The sequence below is a fragment of the Myotis nattereri genome (assembly GCF_964212035.1).
Source record: "Myotis nattereri genome assembly, chromosome: 10".
In the NCBI taxonomy this organism is placed as follows: Eukaryota; Metazoa; Chordata; class Mammalia; order Chiroptera; family Vespertilionidae; genus Myotis; species Myotis nattereri.
The window spans coordinates 68,547,673-68,572,396 of record NC_138085.1 but is presented as its reverse complement, the minus strand read 5'-3'; the positions used below and the strand labels follow the sequence as shown (position 1 = coordinate 68,572,396).

Genomic DNA, 24,724 nt, shown 5'->3' with positions numbered 1-24,724 from the left:
TTGAGGTGGAGGTCCTCCAGGTAGAGAGAGAGGCTGGGCTTGGGGACTGGCTGGGGTGGTGGGAACTCAGCCAGGGGAAGGTCTGTGCTCCAAAGGAGTGTGCTGGGGATGCAGGTGGGAGCAGGTGCGTGAGGCCCCATAGCAGGGAGCCTGCAGTCCAACCTTGGAGTTGGGCAAGAGGAGCCAGAACCCAAAGCGGGGGGGGGGAAGGGGGGGTCATTTAAAAGCAAAGAAAGGAATGAATTCAAGAGTCAGTGAAAGGAAAATTGGCGGAGACAGCCTGACAAATGATGCCCAGTGTCTTAGCGTTTTCAGGAGGGAAAACCAACACAATCATTACATTGTTTGTACACACACACATACACACACACACACACTGGCATTCACATATACAAGTTCATCTATTATTTAGGCCTGTTAGTTTCTTCAGAAAAACCCTCAGGAAATCCTCTGGCTCCCAGAGAATGTCTATATTTAGAAGACTTTTGGAGAAAGCCTATTGTTAAGGCTTAGTTTACCGAGAGACCATGGCTAGTCACCGAGAGACCATGGAAATGTAAATCACACATCCCCTGAGTGGGCAGTGGGGAGAATGGAGCCTGCTTTGTTCTATTGAAGACCGTGAGGTGTAAACATGACTCAGTCCTTTGTGACCCCAGAGGACCCAGGAGGGCGGAGCTGGAAGGGACCACCAGCCCTGTGTGATGGATGAGGAAATTGAGGCCCAGAGCACTGTGACTGGTCCAGGGCCACCCAGCTCACTGGAGGCAGAGCCTGCTAGCTTGATGTCAGGTGTTTCTGCTGCTTGAAGTAACCTGTTCATCTGAGGCCAGAACCTCTGGTCTATATTCCTCAGTGGATGGCCCAGACGAAAGGGGTGATCAGCTAAGAGTGTATGTGTCTAAGGGGTTATTCAGGGGCCATCCAACTACAGTGTTTGAGGGCTGAAATGTGGGAAAGAGCTGTGGACCAACCCTACTGATTATTATATATAATTGATTTCAAAGAGAAAGGGAGAGGGAGAAGGAGAGAGAGATAGAAACATCAGTGATGAGAGAGAATCATCACTTGGCTGCCTCCTGCACGCCCTGTACTGGAGATTGAGCCTGCAACCCGGGCATGTGCCCTGACTGGGAATTGAACCATGGCCTCCTGGTTCATAGTCGATGCTCAACCACTGAGCCACGCTGGCCAGGCAACCCTACTGATTATTGCTAGTGCCCTCATAATTGTTAGAACTTTCTCCCAAGTGTCCCCCAGAGGAAAGTGCTAGAACAGGAGGCGAGAGCTTGTCCCTGAAGTCTAAGTAGATGTTAAGTGTCCACCTGCTCAGTTTTGTGCGTTTCACATTGTGCTCTCAGAAACCCCCAGGACTCCACCCACATACATCTGGGGCTTTCAAGGGAGAGAGGTAAGAGAAGTAAGAGAAGAAGCAAGGTATGTGTGGGGCGGTCGGGGGTCAGACACACCCTGCTCTACCTGTTTCATGTGGTAAGTACGCTTCACTGTAAAACTGCATTTGAGGAGAGGATCTTACTGTAACATTTTGAACATGAGTCACGGCTGTCCATTGATGCACAACCTCTTTGAAGGTGGCACTGTTCTCACCTCCCAAGCCAGAGTTCAGGTCAGCGTCTCTGTCTTAGGACCACTCATCCTTCCTGTCACTTTGACCTTCAATCCCCAAGCTGCCTCACGTACCTGGCCCGCGATGCTACACCATCCTGAGTGACCCTGACGAAGGTATATTATGGGATTGCCTGGCTCTGCCTTTCCCCCCAGGCGCCAAACTACTTTGTAGTGAATGGAAAGCCTGTCACCCCAGAAATGCCCTTGGCATAGACCAGGAATGGGCAAACTTTTTGACTAGAAGGCCACAATGGGTTCTTAAACTGGACCATAGGGCCGGAACAAAAGCATGGATGGAGTGTTTGTGTGAACTAATATAAATTCAAAGTAAACATCATTACATAAAAGGGTACGGTCTTTTTTTTCAATAGTTTTATTCATTTCAAACGGCCGGATTCGGCCCGCGGGCCGTAGTTTGCCCACGGCTGGCATAGACCCTAGTGACTCTAAAATATGACCGTGGCTCCCACAATTTTCCGTGCTTGTTAAGGCACAGGCTGCTGGGCTCTGCATGTCTCAACTGGGGCACGAGAACTTGCATTTCTAGGGAGACCCCAGCTGCTGTTGTTGCTTCTGTCCAGGGACCACGCTGTCTTATGATTCACGAACGTGGATATACCTGGGGCCCAGCTCTCCTGCCGGATGAGTTTTCTCATTGGGTAGCTTTTCCTTGGTTGTTAGAGGCATACGAGGAGAGGAAATGTCCTGCTTAAAGAGTAAACAGTAAGTGGCATGAAGAACTCAGTGTAAATGTGCGTTATGGCCCAGTTCCATTTACACTCATTAGGTTTTGCTCGACTCCCCCACCAAGCTGACGACCATTTACAGCAACGAGGTTTCTGCAGGAAAGTGGCTGCACAGTGTTCCCCTTGCTACTGGTCATAGAGACGCTGCCCAACAGGGTGTGGCAGTGACAAGGATTGGCAAGAGCTTCTCATTGCCCAGGGCTTGGCCAGGTGCGGGTATGGCCAGCCGTCGAGGAGCACGGGTTATCAGAAAGGTAAATATTTCTCTTCCCTGCAACAAGTAATAAAGAATGGACGTGCTCTGTATTAAACAGTCTTCTGAAGGACCGCCCTCCTTAGAGTCCCACGGTCTTGCCCAGAGCTGGGCGTGAGCTGTGTCCTCCCAGTGGCCAAGCGGACCAAACAGGCTTGTGGTCCCTGCCATCTGGGTCGGAGGTTATCCCCAGTCACGGGTGGGAAACCCCCCTCAGGTGTTGAGCGCTTGGACCAGGCAAATGACTGTAACGATTGTTCCATTAACACAAACATTGCCCTTGAGCTTCTTCTGCAGTGGCTCATCTGCGGTGGAAAATATTTAATGTCAGTTTTGGACAGTGCACCTGGGTGACACCACTAACTACTCTTGAACAAATGCAGACGCTTAGCTAATACCGTGATTACATTGCACAGGTGGTGGGGCCGGTGTCTGTGGGCTGCTGAAAAGAAAATGGGTGTGTTGAATGCTCAGTGGGGTGGGCTCAGGCAACACCACTTCCCCTTTCCTGCGGGTGAGGATGGGCCTGGAGTCTCCCGAGAGCGAGCGAGGGTGAGTGTTTCCAGGTGAGTTGAATACAGCGCTGACAGGCAGGGTTTGGGAGTGAGTGCCCTGGAGGGGTGGGAGGGTGGGGCCAGGGTCTCTGCTCCTCGGTGCTCACAGGTGGATTTCCCAGCCTCTTTCCTGCCCTGAAGGACGGAGAAGACAACAGGGAATAAAAGTCCATCCCACTCGGAGGCCTGTCCCCCTCGGAGGCCTGTCCCACTCGGAGGTCTGTCCCACTCGGAGGTCTGTGCCCCTCGGAGGTCTGTCCCACTCGGAGGTCTGTCCCCCTCGGAGGTCTGTCCCCCTCGGAGGCCTGTCCCCCTCGGAGGTCTGTCCCCCTCGGAGGCCTGTCCCCCTCGGAGGTCTGTCCCCCTCGGAGGTCTGTCCCCCTCGGAAGCCTGTCCCCCTCGGAGGTCTGTCCCACGGAGGTCTGTCCCCCTCGGAGGCCTGTCCCCCTCGGAGGTCTGTCCCACGGAGGTCTGTCCCCCTCGGAGGTCCGTCCCCCTCGGAGGCCTGTCCCCCTCGGAGGCCTGTCCCCCTCGGAGGTCCGTCCCCCTCGGAGGTCCGTCCCCCTCGGAGGCCTGTCCCCCTCGGAGGCCCGTCCCCCTCGGAGGTCCGTCCCCCTCGGAGGCCTGTCTCCCTCGGAGGTCCGTCCCCCTCGGAGGCCTGTCTCCCTCGGAGGTCTGTCCCCCTCGGAGGCCCGCTCCAGTCCACACAGGGCTGACACCTTTGAAACGTCAGCGTGGATCTTGTGCTTCCCGCCTAGAGTTGCGATAGGTAGCATAATAAAAGCGAATGATGTGGGTGGGTTTCCTGTCCTCCGAGCCCTGTGCTAGTTGCTTGCCCTCGAGGTGGGGTGTGTTGGAGTGGAATGGCGGCCTTCATGCACGTAATGAGCTAGGACTCCATGTGCTTGGCCGAGGGAGAGAGATGGTGTTTAAACTAAGAAATGGTGGCCTGTGCAGATGCAGAAAGACATTTTAAGAGACAGTATGTTGGCCACCCTAGGTAGGTTTTGTCAGAGTAATTTTGACTGTAGGTGCCTTTCATCTTAGGTACTAACTTAACTCCCTTCCTCCCCAAAAAATGAGATGACTTTCTACCATCCCCATTGTACAGATGTTACAGTGACGCTTACAAAAGGGCCAAATAACTGGCAAAGCTCATGCAGCGGGTAAGTGATGGAACTCAGATTTAATCCTAGGCATTCTCACTCCCACACTCATACTGGGACAAACTAATATACTCAGGGCCGGGCAAGCTGGTGATGAGGAACTAGAAACAGTGCCCACACCAGGAGGAGCTGCAGGGATGGGTAAGTTGAATCAGGGGAAAAGAAGGCACAGGCAGGATGGTAGCACTTTCCTCCAAAACTGTGGAAAGGGGAGTCAGTGAATGGAAGCTAAGGCAGATGTTCACTCACAATAAGGAAAAGCCCTTTTAAGCCAGAGCTGTTCAGAGGTGGCCTGGGTTGTTTGTGGGTGGAGATCTTTATTGAAGGTGCTGGACTTGGGCAGGGAGATTGTGGGGAATTTTAATCCTTGGAAGAGGTCCTGCTTTTTCTGAGAGTCTGTGACTTTAGCTTTGGCCACAGCTGGGCCACCTTACGTGCATCTGTTGTTACGGATTTTCTTGAGCTTTATGATAAGCTGTCTGATGGAATTGCCTAACATGGGCACAGCGATTTTGTTTTAAACTGCTTTATTGACATACTAGAAGCCCAATGCACGAAATTCGTGCAAGGGGGCTCGACCCTTGCAGCCAAGGTGGCTGGTCTCAGCCCTCACAGCCATGGCAGCTTGCCTTGGCCCTCACAGTCCCAGCTTCGTCTGGAAGGTCGTCTGGCTGTCTGTTCTAATTAGCATATTATGCTTTTATTATTATAGATAAGTAATATACTGTATCTGTCACCCATTTAAAGTATGCAATTCATTGTTTTCCTTGGTGTATTGCATTACTTTAAAAAATTGTGGTAAAATATATATATATATATATATATATATATATATATATATATATAACATAAAATTTGTAAAATAATCACTTGTGGCTAGTATTCTCAGAGGTGAGCATTTTTCTGAGCTTGGTGACTTGGCCAGGAAATCTTTGGAAAGCTAGTCTTGTCTTTGATCCCATTCAGTGCTAGAAAATGCATGGATATGGAGGCCTGTGCTGGGTGTGCTCCCTGCTTCGTAGGATTTATGGGATTGTGAATCACGTCTGCGCGAATTTTTATTTTGAAGACTTGCTCTCACCCAAGCACGGTTTTAAGTGTCTGTGCGAGGTGATTAAGCATGGCAGAATCAGCAGAAGCCGGGGATGAGATATGGTGACTCCTCTTCTGGAAGACGGTCTCAGCTATCTCTTCCTGAGAGACTAATGACCCCAGTGTTCAGCAGCTTAAAACAAACACTGTCATTTATTTTGCAGTTTGGCGGGGCTCAGCAGGGATGGCTTGCCTCTCTACCATGTGGCATCAGCTTGGGCGGCTTTATACTCACATGCCTGGCAAGACAATGTTGGTTTTTGCAGGTTGGGAGCTCAGTGAGGGCTGTTGGAGGGGGGCTTCTGCTGTCTCCCACGTGGGCCTCTTCCCCATAACTTGGTGGCTGCTTGGGGTTCCCCATAACTTGGTGGCTGCTTGGGGCTCCCCATAACTTGGTGGCTGCTTGGGGTTCCCCATAACTTGGTGGCTGGGTTCCAAGAGGGAAGAATTGTTGTTCCTGGTCTTTTCAATGCCTGGGCTCAGTGGTCTCAGAATGGTCCGTCTGATATTTCCTTGGCTTAACACCTCAGACCCAGCTTAGATTCAGGGTGGAGGGAACAGAACATAGACAGAACATAGCTCCACCTTCTGATGGCAGGAGAGCATGTACTGATAGGGAGGGAGGGAGGGAAGGGTTATTTGAGGACATCTTTAGAGATAACAAGAACCACAATACCCCCCCCCCCCCCCCGGTTTTTTTGGTGTTCCTCATTCGCAATCTACAGAAGCCTGCCCCGAATCATGGTTTGAGCTGATGATGACAAATAGTGGGAAGAAATCTAAGAAAAATACAAAAATGGGTACCAGGAATATATGGCCTTCAGGGGATTGTGGCTTGAGAGTAAATTACTGCACAATCTGTTAAACAGGCAGCTATGAGAGATTCGTGATTATGGTATGGTTTTTTTTTTTTATTTTTTACGGCTTTATTAAAATACTCTCAGAATCGTGTAAAATTTTCTTACTTCTTATTTCTCCTAATTAATGTTTTTCAAGAATTGATTAGCAGAAAATTTAGCAGGTCTGCTTTGTCAGAAAACAGAGACAAATACAATTACTATTAAAATAAATCAGTTATTCATGGCATATTTGAACAATAAAAAGAATTATTTGGATTAAATCTGTAAACACTTTTATGACCATTTGTTTTCTTGGAAAACATAAACACATTAAGGATTTGGCAATAATAACAGTTACCATCATCCATTATTTAGCAAGTTTGGCATAGTGTTGTAGACAGAAATAACTTATTTTTAAAGCTGTCACTTTTTAGCAGTAAAATAATTCTTGTTAATTTCTGATCTTAATAATTATTTAACGTTCTTTGTTTACTGATGATACAGTTTTTACTTTTGCAATGATCAGACATTACAGAAGGGACCTCAGAGATCAATAAAGTAAAAAATTTAAATGCGTACGGGAAGCTAGACGTAGTCTAGGGACAGAAAGAGCATTCCACAGTCACAGTATTACTAGAATAATTTCTCCATTCAGAAGGCTGTCGGAAATGAGAAAAGCCATTTCACCAGTTTTAATTTCATCTCTCAATGTTTTGAAAACAGAGCTTTGCTTGTTCCTTTCAGTGCTTTCTGAGGAACCCTGGACATCCACGGTTCTGTTTCAGCTTCAGTTCTGAAGAACGGTCATATCTCATGCCACAGTCAGAGAGCTGACGGCCAGAAGACTCATTGTTTGCCGGTAGCATCATCTGCCGGGCAGCTTCCTTCCATTTAGAACAGCGGTTCTCAACCTGTGGGTTGCGACCCCTTTGGGGGTCACCTAAGACCGTCGGAAAACACATATATAATTACATATTGTTTTTATGATTCATCACTATGCTGTAATTATGTTCAATTTGTAACAATGAAATTGGGGGGTCACCACAACATGAGGAACTGTATTAAAGGCTGGCGGCATTAGGAAGGTTGAGAACCACTGATTTAGAAGAATGACCTTGCATTTCACAGCGAGGCTTCAACTGTTGCTCCTTTTGGGGGCGAAAGCCTAAGTATTATGGTCTCTGTAGCTGGGACCATGTCCGCAGCCAGTCAGAGATTTGTGCCCCGCAGTGAGTGAGGCTCAGGCTTCAGTGACATTTGCAAGCATTTTTATTTTTGCAAGAAAAGGGCTTGGCACGGCTTCGAGCATTTGTCTTCCAGGGTATTCCCATCCCTGGTCACACAATACCCTTAGTTTACCTAAGGAATGCTGTCAAAATAAACCAAAGGGTAATTTTTAAAGGCTCTGTCTCACTCATGTAGCTATTTTTCTTTATTCAGTTAAGAAAATTCATTTGGAAATATGAGTCTTGAGCGTGAGAACAGTTTCACACAATATTTTGTGTTAATTTAATGAGGCTCCCTGTCACTTTGTTGCCACCCACCCCAGCTTTGCTCTGGGTGACTCAGTGTGGGAAAGAAAGAACGAAAAAAGGCAGCTTATTATGTTTGATTCAATTGTAGGCAAATGTGAAATTCCATTGGTAGAAATAAAATTCTGCCCCAGATATAGTTGGGACCTGCTTCTCAAAAGCTTCCTTAAGTGCTATTTTAAGGCATGTGTGGGATGAATGTGGGGTGAATCTGGGGCACAGAATAATAATAATAGCTGACACCTGTGTAGGGCTATTCTGAACCGGGCACTGTCCTAAGTGCTTAGCATATATTCATTTAATCCACACAGAGGCCCTCTGTGTTTTTAAAAAATGGGTCCCATTTTACAGATGGGAAAACTGAGATGCAAAAAAAGGTCATAGAAACATATCCAAGGGCAAACAGCTCGTCAGTGTCTGAGCTGGGGCTTGGTTTGGGCTGCCTGGCTTAAGTGCTTTCTTTACCACTAGGTGACACTCCCTAATCAAAATAAAGTTTAAAAAGTAAAGTTGTAGTTCTTTCTTTCCCTTTGTTTTAATCCAAGTTTCAGAGACTCAGTTCTCAATTTGGCAGTTGTTTTGGCCTGATAAAGTTCATTTTTATTGCTGTGATTTTTGAAAGAGCTTCTCTTGTTTAACATTTTCGGTTGATGCAAATAAGAGAAGTCAGCTTTTCAAACACATTAACCACGTTAATAAAAGTGCTAGACGTATTACCCAGTCACAGTGCGTTAAGAGTAAGTTGCAAAGTAAAGATCATGTAAGTTCCAGTACAGTACAGTTATCATAAAGCCTAGTGCTTGGTACTCTGCCTCACATTTTGTTTACATTGTAGGAATTACAGCCCTTAAAAATTTAAGTATGTTTAAACTAGACTTTAAGTGAATTAACCTACCTTTTCCAAAAAGAAAAGTGTTGATTTTTGCTGTACTCTCCAAGTAATAACAGGCCATTTTAGAAAAACATGGAAAGTATAATATAGCATAAACCAAAAAAATTTAATAACGTGTAATTTCACCACTCACAGGTGAATACTTCACGTTAGCATTTAAGTGTCTTTTTCTTCTAGCCGTCAGTCATGTGTTCATTCAACACTCATTTATTGATTATCTTCTGCGAGCTAGACATTATTCTAGGCTCCAGGGTAAAAGCAGTGACCCACATCGCCTCTCTCCTGTGGAAATGATGTTTTAGGGGGAGAAACAGACAATGAGTAGGTAAATATATAATGTTAGGTAGGAATAAGTGCTTTGAAGAAAAGTAAGGTAGAGTAAGGGAATGGAGGCTCAGAGACTGCTGGAGCTAATGTCATGGCGAGGCCGAGAGATGCGTAAGGCAGTGTTCCCCTGGGAATATGTGAGCAAACAGCCAGGCAAGGGCCGGGCAGGTGTGCTGAGCCCAGGGACTAGCCAGGAAGGTAGTGTGATGGGGGATGGTGTTGAGAGGGGCTGGGATGTGACGGGGGAGGGGTGGCAGAGACCTGCAGGCTGTGCAAATAAGGGCTTTGCATTCCACTGGGCTAGAGGGACACCTTTAAGGTTTGGAGCAGAGGAGTGGTGACCTGACTTTGGTTCTAAAGGCTCCCTCTGGCTGCTGGTGAGAGTGGACTGACTCCAGGGGACAAAGTAGCGGGCAGTAAGGTTTGAGGGGAGGTGGTAAGACATGGTTAGATTCAGGATCTTTTTAAAGGTAGAGCCAAGAGGATTCAGCGATGAAGTGGACGTGTGGTATAAGAGAAAAAGAAGAGTCAAATATGGTGATAACTTGGTGTTATGGGCCGAAATACGACTGCCACAATCCAGCTCACATGTTGACGTCTTCGTCCCTAGTGCCTCAGAATAGAACCTTCTTTAGAATTAGAGTAATTGCCGATGGACTTGGTTAAGAAGAAGTCATCCTGGAGGGGAGGGGTGCTAATCCAACATGACTGGTGTCTGCATAAGAACAGGGTGTCTGGTCACAGACCCACATAGAGAAGCACATGTGATGACACGGGGTAGCAGCTTCAGAAGCCAGGGAATGCCTGCAGCTGTGGGAAGCTGGGAGAGAGGAACGGCCAGATTCTCTCCCACGGCCTCGGAAGGAACCAGCCCCTCCGACACCTCGATGTTAGACCCCGGTAGCCTCCAGGACTGGGAGACAAGACTTTCTGCTATTGAAGCCACCAGGCGTTTGGTACTTTGTCAAGCAGCCCTAGCAGCCTCACACACTGGGTGAGCAACTGGGGGAACGGCAGGGCGCTGCAAGGTGGTGGATGCTAGGAGGAGCAGGCTGTGGCGTTTGGGGTTGGGGAGGGGAATCCACAGGAGCTGACTTTGAGAGCCTGTTAGATCTCTACGGGGAGGCAGTTGGACATGGGAATCTGGAGTTCAGAAAGGACGTCCAGGACTGAGACCTAAATGTGGGCACAGCCTCGGTGGACATCAAAGCACGGACTGATTGAGATCACCAGGACACGAGCCCAAGGACCAGGCCAGCCCTGGGAAATGTCAACATCTAGAGATCAGGACGAGAAGGGAGAGCCAGAGGGAGACTGAGAAAGGGTCTATGGTGAGGTCCGGTGTGACCTCTCAGCCAAACGGAGGAAGTGGGGAGGAGGGAGGAGCTGACCTATGGATCCACGCCACTCTTGTTCAAGGAGGGAGAGGCCCTCTGGGTGGGCAGCCTGTAGGTCACGGTAACTCCCACATCATCTGTTCCCAGGCCAACTATAGTCCCAAGGCTGATTGGAATGAGTTCCAGAGAGAGTGGGGACTGTTTTCAAGCATGGCATTACATCATGAGCATTATTCTGTGTCATTCAGAATGTCTTACAAACATTGTGTCCAACGACTGTACCACATTCCACGATTGTCATCTGTTCCTTGTTGCTCCTGGGTGGGATATTTCTGTGTTTACTAGTACACTATATTAATTGTCACACTGCAGTGCTCGTATCCTACATAATAAAAGGCCAGCGACCATAAGTGTAACGGCCGGAACGACTGCCCGACCAGCAGGCTCCGATCGCAGCATGGCGAGTGGGGAACCACGGCGAACTGGATGGGTGGTAGCGGGGTGGGACTGGGGACTGTCGAGCCGGCAGAAGATGGCCCTGATCAGAAGATGGCCTGATAGCAGGCTAGGCCTAGGGACCCTACCCGCACACGCTTTCATGCGCTGGGCCTCTAGTTTGAATATAAAATCTCCTAGATTAGGAACGCTAAAACACCAATAGGCCTGAGTGTTTCTAGAGCTCACTCCAAGCATGTCAAACTCGGGGCCGGCGGGCCATTTTGACATGCTTGGCTTACTCCTGAAGCAAGGCCAGCAGCTTTACAGAGTCTGCACCCATGGACACTGCACGCCTCTCTCTCTTCCATATAGTACGGCATCGACTAGCACACGCAGAACAGGTGTTGCCAGGGTGAGGATGGGCATCAGGGGTTTGTTCCTGACTTCCAGGGCAGTGTCTCTGCAGGTGGCATTCAGTCATACTGGACCAGCATCCTGGACACATGTTCATGAATATACTGTAATGCCTTCCCCACTCTCCTGAGCCTGATCTTTTAGGAAATGTCATTTGTGAATTAGTAGAGCCCATTGCATTTTGCTTCTTAATGGCTTTTTGGTGGGTTTCACCATTAACTTCTGGCTGTCCACGCCGGGGCCAGGCTTAGGTGTTACTTATTTCTCTCAGCATTCAGATCTGATCTTAAGTTCATGATCTCAGGGAGGGAGGTCTTTCCTAATACCCAGAGTTCCACAGGGATGGGCCCGCACAGCACACCATTCTCTGTCTGAAACGCTTAGCGTAATTATAATCAGCCCTCTGGCTGTGAGACCCATGGGGCAGAGATGGTGCTTTTTCGTCTACAGCACTGTTTGTAGGCATGTGACTATGTCTAGTGCCAAACTGGCGCTCAGCATTTTGTTCAGTGAAGACCTGAGGCACAGGCTAAACTTGACAACTGGCCCACAGGTACAGAGCTGGCGGCGGTTCCATCACTAGGTGAGCCTGGGCAGGTGGGCTTCTATAGCTCCACAAAGAAATACACAATCCTAAGAATTCCTTGTATACTTTTTGGTCCCTTGACTATAATAATTCACAAATATCTGTCAGTTGCCCAGTCAGGGCCCCTCATTTCTCATTTGCTCTATACCTTTACATTCCAACACAGAGCTGTATGGTGATTTTTTTCTACATTTATCCGTCTTCCCTACTGGATTCGGATCTCTTTGACAGTGGGAAGTTTGTCTCTTTCATCTTTCCATCCACAGTTTTTGATACAGGGCCAGCATGTCGGAGGGGCTCAGTGTTTTAATAACGAAGGAAGAGAATATGGGATTATAGCAAGGTTTTAGAGTTATTATTTAGAAATACATGGTCTCTCAATGAACAACAAAGATGTTAATTATAATAATACTTTATATGTGCATAATAGTTCACAGTCTGTAAAACTCAGGATTTGTCAAAAAAAAATTATTATTATACATATGTACTAACCTTAGTGTACAAGATGGAATTATACTATTAGAGGTGTTTAATAAGTGACTTACTGAATGAATAGCAAAGTAACCTTGTGTTTTTATTCACTTTACTAGTATCAACTTTATAATTCTAATTTTGAATGGCTATAATACCAAACTTTACCTAACCTGTATGGTTCTTTTGCATGCGTATTGGTATGAATAACACTGCTGGACATATGTGTACATAGATATTTCCTTTTTTGACTCTTAGGATACATTTCTAGAAATGAGGCTGCTAAAATATTTGAAACGTTTTGTTAAACTGCTTTCTAAAAGGCATGTACCATTATGTTACTGTCTTTGCAGCAGTATGTATTAATAATTTTATGTCTTTTAAAAAATTAAGTAGCCGTAATATTGTTTCTTCATGTTTGAGTTTGCATTTTTTTGGGTGATTTAATTCATTTGGACATGATCCCACAAGTTTATTTACCAGTTGCATTTTCTTTTGTCTTAATTGTCTATTTCTGATCTTTTTGTTTCAATTTTGGTTTTAATTTGTTAAAGACAACTTTTATTAGTACTTCTAAATAACAGCATTTTCTGAAAATTTTTTCTCTCTTCTTACTTTTGCTATTTATTATTTATTATTTTTTTAAAACCCTCACCAGAGGATATTTTTTCCATTGCTTTTTAAAGAAAGTGGAAGGGAGGGAGGGAGGGAGGAGGAGAGAGAGAAACATCGATGTGAAAGAGACACATGGACTGGTTGCCTCCCGCATGTGCCCTGACTGGGGGCAGGGAGTGAACCCAAAACTCAGGTGTGTGCCCTTGACTAGGAATCGAATCCGTGACCCTTCAGGTGAGTGGGCAGATGCTCTAACCACTGGGCACACCGGCCTGTGCGCTTTTGCTATTTTTAATTACATGTCCATATAGTCTAAACTGTAGATCTTTAGCTTTGTTTTCTTTTCCTTTTTTCCCCCATTGACTTAAAAAACAAAACGAAACAACTTCATAAAATGGCAGTAATAAGACCAGAAACCGAACCCTGAAAAACTGCGGGTGGGTTTTCCATTCACATGACTTACGACTTTTAATTATGTTCTGTTTCGTGAGTGATTTCACAGTTACTGATGGCATTGGGCGGAGTGTGTTTGGCCCCCGGAGCCTCCTATTTTAAATCCAGTCACAGGGTAACCAGCCACTCCTGCTGCGCTCAGGCTCTGAGAACCTCCGCCTTCCAGAACGCAGCTCCCGGGGAACTAGGCAGATGGGGCCCAGGACATCACACAACCTTGCGCCTTGCGTTCTGTAGGCTGTGTGCTGTGTCCGACCACCTGACTGTCTGCTGGGTTAAGTTGTCACTTGAGAGTAGATTAGGGAAGGAATGGGTAGGACGTCAATGGTGGGAGAAAGCCTGTGCTGTATGACACAGCCTGCCTTGGAGGGGGAGAGCAATCCAAGCACACCCCCCCCCCCCCCCCGAAGCATTTCACACGACTTTTCATAACAATCAGATCCCCTAAGGCAGTGGTTGGCAAACTCATTGGTCAACAGAGCCAAATATCAACAGTACAATTATTGACACTTCTTTTGAGAGCCAAATTTTTTAAACTTAAGCTATATAGGTAGGTACATTGTTATTAACTTAATTAGGGTACTCCTAAGGCTTAGGAAGAGCCACACTCAAGGGGCCGAAGAGCCGCCTGTGGCTCCTGAGCCGCAGTTTGCCGACCACTGCCCTAAGGGTTAGTAAGTGCATTGGTGATTGGTTTGCCTCCCTAAAAAAAACACGCTGACGTGGACTTCTTCATTATCCCACAAGGCGGGAGAGAAAAGGCATGGGGACGTGATGCTAATATTCTTTGCTCTTCAGAGATTTTGGAGGAAGCTGGCCCAGAGACATTGACACGGAAAGTACAGCAGTCATTTGGGTTTGGTACACGGAGCAGACGGAGTTAGAGCAGACCTAACTGTGACCTCATGCTGGGTTCTTGTGATCTGATATCACTGAGTGTTATTGAGTGACTTCAGAGGGCAGCTGGGAATTACTGTGAGGAACGCAGAGCAAAGCCATTTCTCACCTGCTGCCTGTGATCACAGGACACACAGACTCCTCTTTCCCCCGGGACACATGCGGGGGGCAGGCTGCAACTTGTTCAGAGAGAAAGGCAAGGGGCAGAGAGTCACACTGTTTGCCCCGTGTGCGCTGGGACGGTTTCAAATATAACCAGGAGCGACTTTTTTAGAAGTAAAAGCACCAGAGCCTGGGCTTCAGGGCACGGGCTCCTTCCTAAAAATACAGTCACTGAGCGTTTAAATAACACTCGGAACAGCTTGTCAAACTGGAGGCGGATTCACATGTGGACAAATCCGAGGGTGTTTACTGTGGGATGGGGGAAGCTGAGAATTTGACTGTTTCAAATGATGAAGGAGTGATTTCAGAGACCAGCGGGGTGGGATGGATGGAGCCCGATTTTGTTGCCCATCCTGCTCACCCAGGTCTTGATGTGGGGGTCTCCGCTTTCTTCGAGCCCGGTATTTGCAAATTGAGTTCATGGTTGTCATGGTGGCAATTTCTGCCACCTTGACTGACCTCACCCTTATCGTCACCCCTTCACCCTGTGCTTAAGGAACAAGTTTAACTACCTTCAATTCTCAGTTGCCTTTGTTGGATTTTTAAAAAATTATTTTGGTTTTTAAAAACTGAAAAATATACAGAAAAGTACAAAGGATATAACAGTAAACCCTTATGTGTCTACTACCCATAGTTAATATAGGTCTACTTGTTGTCATATTTGCTACCCAGCTTTTTTTTTTTTAAAGGGAAAGTATTCCCATAAAGTGACCTATTTCCTTCTTTACTGTTGTTCCCCTTCCTTCCCTGAGGTGATCACTGACATGAACTTAGTGTGAACCCAGTCATATTTTATGCTTTTACTGATTTCCTGTGTATCCATAAAAACAAATAGTATTGTTTTATGTCATTTATTTACCCAGACAGTTATAATATGATCACATAAGTAACAGTATAAAATAACATCATATACATTGATTTATTTTAGGCAATGTTATTGTTATTTTTTCAGGGTCCATCTATTTTATGTGTATACACACACACACACACACACACATATTTTAATTCATTTCAGAGAGGAAGGGAAAGGGAGAGAGAGATAGAAACAGCAATGAAGAGAATCATTGATTGGCTGCCTCCTGCACGCCCCCTACTGGGGATTGAGACCACTACCAGGGCATGTGCCCTGGACCGGAATTGAACCTGGCACCCTTCAGTCCGCAGGCCGACACTCTATCTACTGAGCCAAACTGGCTAGGGTGGGCCCATCTCTTTTAATAGGTCCAGCTCATGGTTTTAACTGCTGTATGGCATTCCATTGTATGAATGAATATAGCATAGTTTATGAATTTATCTATCAATGCCAGTATTTTCCCACATAATTTGTGTGTAGTAAAGATTCCTGCATATATCTCCACAAGCCTGTAAGTGAAATTGCTGGGTTTTCACATTAGAAACTTACTAGGTATTGCCAGATTGCCTTTTGCAATCTGGAGGTGATATAAAATATATTCCCATGAGCAGGACATGAGTTCCTGTTTCCCTAAGTCATTGCTAACACTTTAGGCAGATGTATTGCCCTCGCCCTGGGCGTTTAGTGTCGGGCGGAGGCTCCAGGGGGATCCCAAGGCTGTCGGTGTGCAGGTCTCTGCTCTCCAGCACCCGCCCTGCAGGCTCCCACCACTCAGCCTCCTGAGGTCTCTGCTCTCCAGCACCCACCCTGCAGGCTCCCGCTCAGCCTCCTGAGGTCTCTGCTCTCCAGCACCCACCCTGCAGGCTCCCGCTCAGCCTCCTGAGGTCTCTGCTCTCCAGCACCCACCCTGCAGGCTCCCGCTCAGCCTCCTGAGGTCTCGGCTCAGGACTCCACCGTTTTCTGTTCGGTGCCTCCTGGTGCCTCGGTCTGCAAAGTGCCTGCTGCAGGCGGTCGGGGTGCTCGTGGGCTCACCTCTTTGGTTTCCTTCTCTCAGGGTTCACTGTCCTCACTTGCTAGTTGTCTTGGGCTCGACAACAGCTGTTTTGTATCTTTCATCCATGCTTTTAGTTGTTTATGGAAAAAGGGCTTGTTTGGTAACAGTTATTCCAGCCTGGCCAACCGTGGAAACCTAGCTTTTTAACTTAAAAACAAACACCTTTCAGAATCGCAGTTGCGTTTGGAACGGAGGGGGTAGGTAGAGGGTTAACTCAGCGTGCTTATCTTGTGTCCTTTCATTGGATTATCTGCTCTATGAATTGGGACCCCCTCCACACGTCCTTTCACAAACGGAGTATCTCTCAGAAGCTCTTCTTGTTTCTACTGCACTTGAGCTTCTTGGGCGAATTCCCTTTATGTGTGTTTGTGCTGGAAGTTCAGTAGCTTGTCACCGCTCCCCCAGCCCATTGCTATATTCTCTTCTGTCAGTCCTTGACCAGTTGTTTCAGAATGACCCCCCTTCAGAGTTCTTCTAGAACCCACGGGGCCTGAGCTTCTGGAACTTTCTTTAAGAAGCATACTGTGAAATGCCACTACAGACCTTCCTTATACATGAGCAGAGTATATTTTAACATAATTGTGATTTTAAAACATCTTGGAGGGTTTGGAGACTCTTTGGTCCAACAACATGCAAACTAAGTCTGGAGGTGCGGGTGTTATTATGGAATGCATTAAGAGCCCATTGGTTGGTTACCTTCCCTTTACAGATGTCCTGACATCCCAGCATCCTTAGCAAAGGAGGGTCTCTACATTCACATCAGTCATTCAACCAAGGTGAAGTTCAGGCTCCCATCCTTGGGTATATAAGTTATGTAGAAGCCAATGGTCTGACTGCCCAGTTTAGAATCCAGTTGGGCAATAAGAGAACCGTGTTAAAAGATGCTTAATAATAAGTGAAAGCACATATGAAATGTGAAGTGAATGATGAAATGGGACACAAGTTCACGGTGGGTGGGGGGGCATTTGGGAAAGACCTCATAGAAAGGGGGGGCGGGTTCAGAAGGGCAGAACTCCAAGGGCCCTGCTTCAGGATGGGTCACCTGTGTGCAGGTGAGTGGGGAGCTTCTGCAGGGATGGGCGAGGGGCCAGTGATGGTGGGGGTGGGGTGGGGCTGAATGTAGAGGGTCTCGATATATTTCAGGGGCAGCTGTAATGTGCTGAAAGTTGTTGAATGAAGGAGGGAAAATTCTAGAGAGCTACATTTTAGGAAGACTGGTCTGTCCGCAGTCTGGATGAGGGTTTTGTTCCCTGACCGATTGGTTCTCAAGCTTGGCTGCGGTTGCAGTCACTTGGAGATGTAACACAAAGTAAAGATACTGATGCCTGAGCTCCATCCCCCAGAGTTTCTGATTCAGTTTGCTGGCGTTAGGCCTGGGCCTTGTTTTTTTATTTTTAATGTCAAAAAATTTTCAATGACAGTTGACATGTAATAATTAGTTGCAGGCGCACGACCTGATGATCAGGCATTTATGTAATTTACAAAGTGATCACCTCGATAAACCTAGTACCCATCTGACACTGTACGTAGTTATTACAGTATCATGGACTAAATTTCCTGTGCTGTGCTTTACATCCCTGCAACTGTCTTCGTAACTGGCAGCTTGTACATCTCCATCCCTTCCCCCTTCTCACCGCTCTCCTCACCCCTCTCCCATCTTAGGCCTGGGTTTCTGAGAGTTTTCAAAGCTCCCCAGCTGATTCTAAGGTGCAGCCAAGCCTGAGACCCACTTCCCAGCCCTCTGATAAGATCTTCATGTAATGGTGACTCATGGTGCCGACCCACAGCTGGCCAGGAAAATGCAGAATCAAATGGTGGAAACAACATGTTCAAAGTACTTCTGTAATATGTATGTGTAATATTCCACATAGTCCAACACCTCAGAATAGCAGTTTTCTCATAAATGCCTGCACACGTTTACGCCGGCCATGAAGTCGATGGTGACCATATGTCTAAACTCTTGGGAGGGACCCATATTTATCTTGAGAGTTTGGTCCCATGAAACATTTATTTTTATTTTTTGCATTCAACATAAAAGGGCCACATAAAACAAACACTTTTATCACAGCAAGAATTCAATGCAATGAAAGCACGGGTAGTGTGAAAACACTAAACTTGCCATGATAAAAATAGGAATCCTCAAAAAAGTCGGCTGGTGGAAGCCTGTGCTTCTAAATGCTGTCAGTCAGTGGTTTGCAAACTCGAGTGTGCGTCGGACCCACCGGGAGGGCGGTCAGACTGCTGGGCTCCAGTTCTGGACGGAGCAGCCGACAGAGGGCATCTCGGAAGTGTTCCCAGGGGACGCTGCTGCTGGTCCCGGCGCCACCCGCTGCCGCCTGAGGCCCAAGCAGGGTAGGAGAGAGGGCTTGGTGAAGTCTGGTTGCAGCACATGAGTTTGGCTTCTCATGTCAGGTGAGGGGCTTGTCTTGGCAGTTAGGGAATCTGCCCCCCCCCCAAACCCCCCAGTTCGAGCCAGCCCCTTCTGCCTGCCTGCTCCAAGGGGCTGCTGCCAGAACCTCGTGGGGTGGGAGGAAGAGGAAATGGTCGAATCCTCCTCCTCACTGTCCTTTCACAATTCACTGCAAGAGGGAGGTCTTGTGCAGAGTCACACGATTACATACCATGTTCCTTTTCTTCCAGTAGAAAATTTTTGTGGTTTAAATTCTTTCTCTTATTATTCTTTCCCTGTCCCCCTACCACATACAGCGTTTGAAGCGTTTAGAACAGTCTCTGCCCCTTTTCACTTGTAATCCCTCCATGTCCTCCCAAGGACAGGTCTTACTGTGCCTTCTCAGTGGCACTCAAGGAGGGGCGGGTGACTCTAGGCCTTGGCCTCCACAGGTACCAGCTTCTGCAGGCTGCGCTGTCTGGGCAGCCTCCCTGGGGGATTAGCAGGCTACACCTTGGGAGGGAGGAGAAGCGGAAATCACTCTCAGATGTTAAACTGAAACGGGGCCCTAATGGAAAGCATGAGGAGAATGCGCACATGGAAGTGCCCGAGGGGCTCTCTGGCAGAGCTGGCTGTGGAAGCCAGTCCAGTCCTCGCTCACGGCCGCTGCCGTTCTCCCCGGGTGGAGCCTGTTTCCATTCAGGGACATTCCATAAATACCCAGGGCCCAGAAGGGACCCGATGATTACCCGCCAGGAAAGCGCTGATAAATTAGAATCCTGAACTCCAGAAGTGCATCGTGTTTGACTTTGAATTCTAGAAGCCTCATATGGGAAGACCCCTGGGGACCATTTTAGCATAAGCAGCTACTGCCCTCCCTCTGCCCCCAAACATGTAAGGTGCAGAGGCCAAGGTTAAGTAACTTGCCCCAAGGTCACCTAGGGAGCTGGCTGCATCTGTCTTCCTTTCTCCCTCCCTCCCTCCCTCCCTCCCTCCCTCCCTCCCTCTCGCTCTCCCTCTCTCCCTCTCTCTCTCCCTCCCTCTCTTTCTTATCTTTTTCTTTTTTAAGAAGCCTTCTCAACTTTTGGAAAATTTGTCAGCTCAGTGTTCTGATACTTGACACTCATTTCTTGTCATTATTTGCTGTAACTAATAGGACTCATATTGTAGAAAGATGGGAAGAGAGTCGTCTCTCTTTTAAAGAAAATCAGTAGGTTTCAGGCCATTTCCGTCTTCCATACTGAGCCTCGTCTGGCTCATACCCCTCACCCACTTCACAGTTGTCTGTGGACTGAATCTTGCATTGAATGTTATGGGAGATTTAGTCTTATCTCCCTCAGGACCAAGAGTTTCAGGCAAGCCAAAACCGGTTTGGCTCAGTGGATAGAGCGTCGGCCTGCGGACTGAAAGGTCCCGGGTTCGATTCCAGTCAAGGGCATGTACCTAGGTTGCGGGTATATCCCCAGTAGGAGATGTGCAGGAGGCAGCTGATCGATGTTTCTCTCTCATCGATGTTTCTAACTCTCTAGCTCTCTCCCTTCCTCTCTGTAAAAAATCAATAAAATATATTTAAAAAAAAAAAAGACTTTTAGTCAAAGGTGCACTGATGGCCAAAGGTTGGCATACACACCTGTACTTAGACAAATAAAGAAGGGGCTGAAGAAATGATGTTTGTAGGCCAATGACATTAACCTAATAAAACTGATGTCAGTAACATGTGCCCTCCCACGGGACTGATAAAATCCACTTACTGTGCCGGAGACAAAGAGCCCTCCTGACTTTAAAACTCTGCTTGGCCACAAGCCTGGTGATGCAAAGTACACACATCCTCGAAAGTAGGAGATGAGGAGGCTGTTTCTGTTGGGTTGTCTTTCATTATGAAATTAGGGATGATGGACAGTGCACTGGCAAATGCATAAAAATGTATATTGGGCGACTCTCAACCTCTTAAATCTTGAATTTCTCTCACATAAAAAAAAAGTGGGCTGGACCCCATTTCTGAAAGATTGTCTCTGAGCTCTGGTGGCTTGTGCAAGATGGAGTCTGGAGCACTTTTTGAGGGGGCTGTGGTTGGGCTTGAGCTTTTGTTCCTTTGCCAAGTCTTATCTGGATGCCTAAAGTTTAAACTGGCGCCACAGGGCACCGTTTAGAGAGAAGGGCAGAGCGTTTTCATAAGTTTTCCGAGTTTCTGATGCATTTCTGAGAGGCAGCTAGACTAAAGTGATGAGAATGATGGCTCGGCAGCTACTTCGCTTGGATAAAAACCCCAGATCCTCCCTCTACTAATCATTGTATGACCTTTGGCAGCTATAAAACTCCTTCATCAGTACAATGGGCAGAATAAAATATCTACTAAAAGGGTTGCTGGGGGATTAAAATTTTTAAAAAATACATTCTTATTGATTTTAGAGAGGAAGGGAGAGGGAGAGAGAGAGAGAAGCATCAATGATGAGAGAGAATCATTGATCGGCTGCCTCCTGCATGCCCCACACTGGGGATGGAGCCCGAAACCCAGGGAGGTGCCCTGATGGGGAATCGAACCATGACCTCTTGGTTCATAGGTCAACGCTCAACCACTGAGCTACGCTGGCTGGGAAAATTTGTTGATATGTAGTAGAACAGTGCCCGACACATAGAAAGATGTTAATAAACATTAGCTGCCATCACCACCTTCATCATCTTGACATCTTTAAGTAGGGTTTCATTTTATTGGTGACTATTGATGGATGCTGCTGCTAAGCCTTCGGAAGAATTCGTAAAGTCTGTAATGCTTTCCTTCCAATGTGTTTCCTGTTATCCTTCTGCAGCCAGCTGTGTGCCACCATGCCAGAATGGAGGGATGTGTCTCCGGCCTCAACTCTGTGTGTGCAAACCAGGGACCAAGGGCAAAGCCTGTGAGATGACAGCCGCCCAGGACACCTCGTCGCCAGTGTTTGCAGGGCAGGGTCCCGGGGCTGCGGCCTCCTGGGTCCCTCCTGAGCAAGCAGCGAAGCACACTTCGTCGAAGAAGGCAGACACCCTCCCAAGGGTCAGCCCCGTGGCCCAGATGACCTTGACCCTCAAGCCCAAGCCGTCCGTGGGACTTGCCCAGCAGATACATTCTCAGTGAGTGTTTTGAACTTGTCTCCGGCCCGGGGGCATCTTAATTACTCTCTTAGATGCATCATGCTTTAAACCACTTCCTTTCTCTGCACAGTGTGCAGCAAGCACTTGCATAGCAATATCTGTCTTCCCTTTCCTTAAGGTTGCACATGTTATGCTCACACTCCACGTCTCTGAGAAATACTCGATGCGTGCATTTAGCCTCTGCAGGGAAGCTTTACTCTAAGCACAGACCAGAACAGGAGCGGAGATTACAGGGAGCCAGGGTGGAAGGGAATAGGAGAGAGAATTGTTTGATTATGATGGAGCTGTGAGTTTAAAAATCTTTTTTTTCGGGGGGAGGGAGTGCTCTCGAGTTTTGAAATAATAATTTGAAAAGAGACATAGTGTGATTTTTAAAGCTGCATGGAGAAGGTAGGGACCCCACTCTGCACAGAGAAGGTATTCCGATGGAAGCGAGGCCTCAGGAAGGGAATGTCCCGGCCTCAGGAGCAGGTGAAGTGCACCCACCAGCTGCCGTGCAGGAGCGTCTTTGGGAAATGAGCTTGTGTGCTATTTATGGGGACGAGGCCTTTTCTGAGCGTTGGGAAGTGCTGTTCTGAACAGGATGAGACCCTGGATCAAGGCCGGTCTCCCGGTGCCCCTCTGTGTCGCACGAGGAGCGCGTCTCGGCTGCCCGGGACCCTGGCGCACATCGGTGCCTTTTAATTAGCTGCTCCGCGTGGATAACAAGACGCAGGATTGACCTCAACTATCACTTGTCATTTGCCTAGGAATGTAAAATACAGGAAGTCCTCAGCTTAAGCGCGGGCTTGACCCAGGAGTGCATTTGTAAGCTTGGAATTTCCAGTGTTTTCTCTCCGCTAGGAACAGGGCCCACGTGGTCATTAGGATCCAGTCCTCCCGCAGGCGTTATTCAGTCTGCTCCTATGGATGAAATTACCCTCATTTATACTTCCCGTTTGAAGAGGCCACCTACTGTTCCCGCGGAGTGGGGTCCTTCTAACTTGTTCTTTCTCTTTTTATTCCCTCCTCAGTCCTCTTCTTTCTGGTTTTCTTCTTTTTTCTCTCATTTCTTATTGTCTCCGACTTCACTTCTGCCGTGATCAGTAGATTGGGGGAGGGGCTAGTTTGAAATCTAACCACATGGTGAGCATTTTATTTGGGAAATATTTATATCCTGCAACTCTCAGCAAGAAGGAATGGTAGTTATAATTAGTACTTAGTAACAGCTTTCCTAACTAATACTTAGTGACTTAGCCAGGTACTGTTTCAAGTGCTTTGTGTATATTATTAACTTATAACTTGCAATGACCCCATGTGGTAGGCACTGTTATTAACCCCACTTACAGATGAGGACAATGAGGTGCAGTGTGGTTAAGTAACTTGTTCAAGGCCATAATGATAATAATTAATAATAATACGTGTTTGGATTAAAATGCAGGCAGACTAGGGAGAATAAGCACGAGGCTGTGAGTGGAGGCAGCAGGACCCAGCATCCACGCCCTGAAGTGGAGGGTGGCCAGCTTTTTCTGTGAAGGCTCAGATCTTTTGGGCGTTGGGGGACATACGGTTTCTGTCGCAGCTCCTCAGTTCTGTCGTTATCACGCAACATCAGCCACAGACGATGCCGAAATGAACGTGTGACCTCTCCAATAAAACTTTATTTATGGCTATGGAAATTTGAATGTCATATAAATTTCACATGTCACCCGATATCATTCTTCTTTTGATTTTTTTCCTCCCCTCAACCCTTTGAAAATGCAAAAATCATTCTTAGCTTATAGGCCGTGGGCCAGCTTTTTGGCCCGTGAGCTGTGGTTTGCTGACCCCTTCTGTAGAGGATTGTGGTGCTTTTTGGTGCCAGAACACGAATGTAACTGTGTCCTTGAAGTGATGTAAAGCTTTGGTTATGTCACACCGAGGCATCTCTCTCCCAGCGTTGTTCTGGGTCTCCAAAACCGTTCTGCGTTGAGCTATGCCTTGGCACTCAGAGTCAGATTGCTGTGCACGGCAATTATTTTTTTCCAGCATCGTTACTTACATAAACTGTGAAGTCATTTACAAGGGACATCATTCATCTTGAATAGCACCATCCACTCTTAGACTGTGACCCTCTGTGATGTGTATGTATGGGTTGTTAGTGAGAACCATATGTCAGACGTCAAATAAAGGAGCAGACTTTTTCTTTTTTCTTTTTTTGGGTAGCAACAGTATAATTTGGACAGGAATGTTGTGAGTCAAAGAGGGGGCTAAGGTTTCAGCTCTAACTTGGCGTTGGGAAAATAGAAGTCATTGTGGGCATACCTTGTTTTATTGCGCCCCCTTTATTGCACCTTGGTTTATTGCGCCCCTCAGATATTGCGTTTTTTTTTGTTTTGTTTTTTTACCAATTGAAAGTTTGTGGCGACCCTGTGTTGAGTGAGTCTGTTGGTGCCATTTCCCCAACAGGCTCAATGGTGGTTAGTATTTTTTAGCAATAAAGAATTTTTAAAGTAAGGCATGTACATTTTTTAGACACAACGCTATTTATTGCATACTTAATAGGTTACAATATATTGCAAGCATAACTTTTACATGCACCAGGAAACCAGCAAGTTTGTGTGAGTCACGGCATTGCATCACACCATTTGGGGGACCAAGCCTGCCCTGTTTCCCAGGTATGCCTCTAGATAATGTGCTTCAGAGACGTCATGTCTACTGGGTGCTTTTGGGTAAGGAGAAGAGATGGCCTGAGATACTAACCAGTCCCGATAATTTCTTTAAAACCTTTTATAGGTTGCCCTGTTACTTGGGCACTGCAGGGAGTATTAAGATGCACAAGATCCAGTTCTGTTCTTAAGGAGATTTTGAAATAGGTGGCTATCACTTGAGAGGAAGGCACAGGGCGGGGGCAGTGGGCCCACTGATGAAGTTAGGGAAT

The 24,724-nt window shown here is 47.1% G+C and overlaps 1 protein-coding gene across 1 annotated transcript in view; it reads left to right on the top strand.

The window, feature by feature from the left end:
- Nucleotides 1-24,724, top strand: part of LTBP1 (latent transforming growth factor beta binding protein 1) — a gene marked incomplete at its 5' end in the record, with an annotated part of 337,472 nt that overhangs the window by 19,937 nt on the left and 292,811 nt on the right. The window contains one exon of the mRNA XM_081101362.1: nucleotides 21,507-21,804. Coding sequence (XP_080957488.1) covers nucleotides 21,507-21,804 — 298 coding nt within the window. The remainder of the gene's footprint in view (nucleotides 1-21,506; nucleotides 21,805-24,724) is intronic.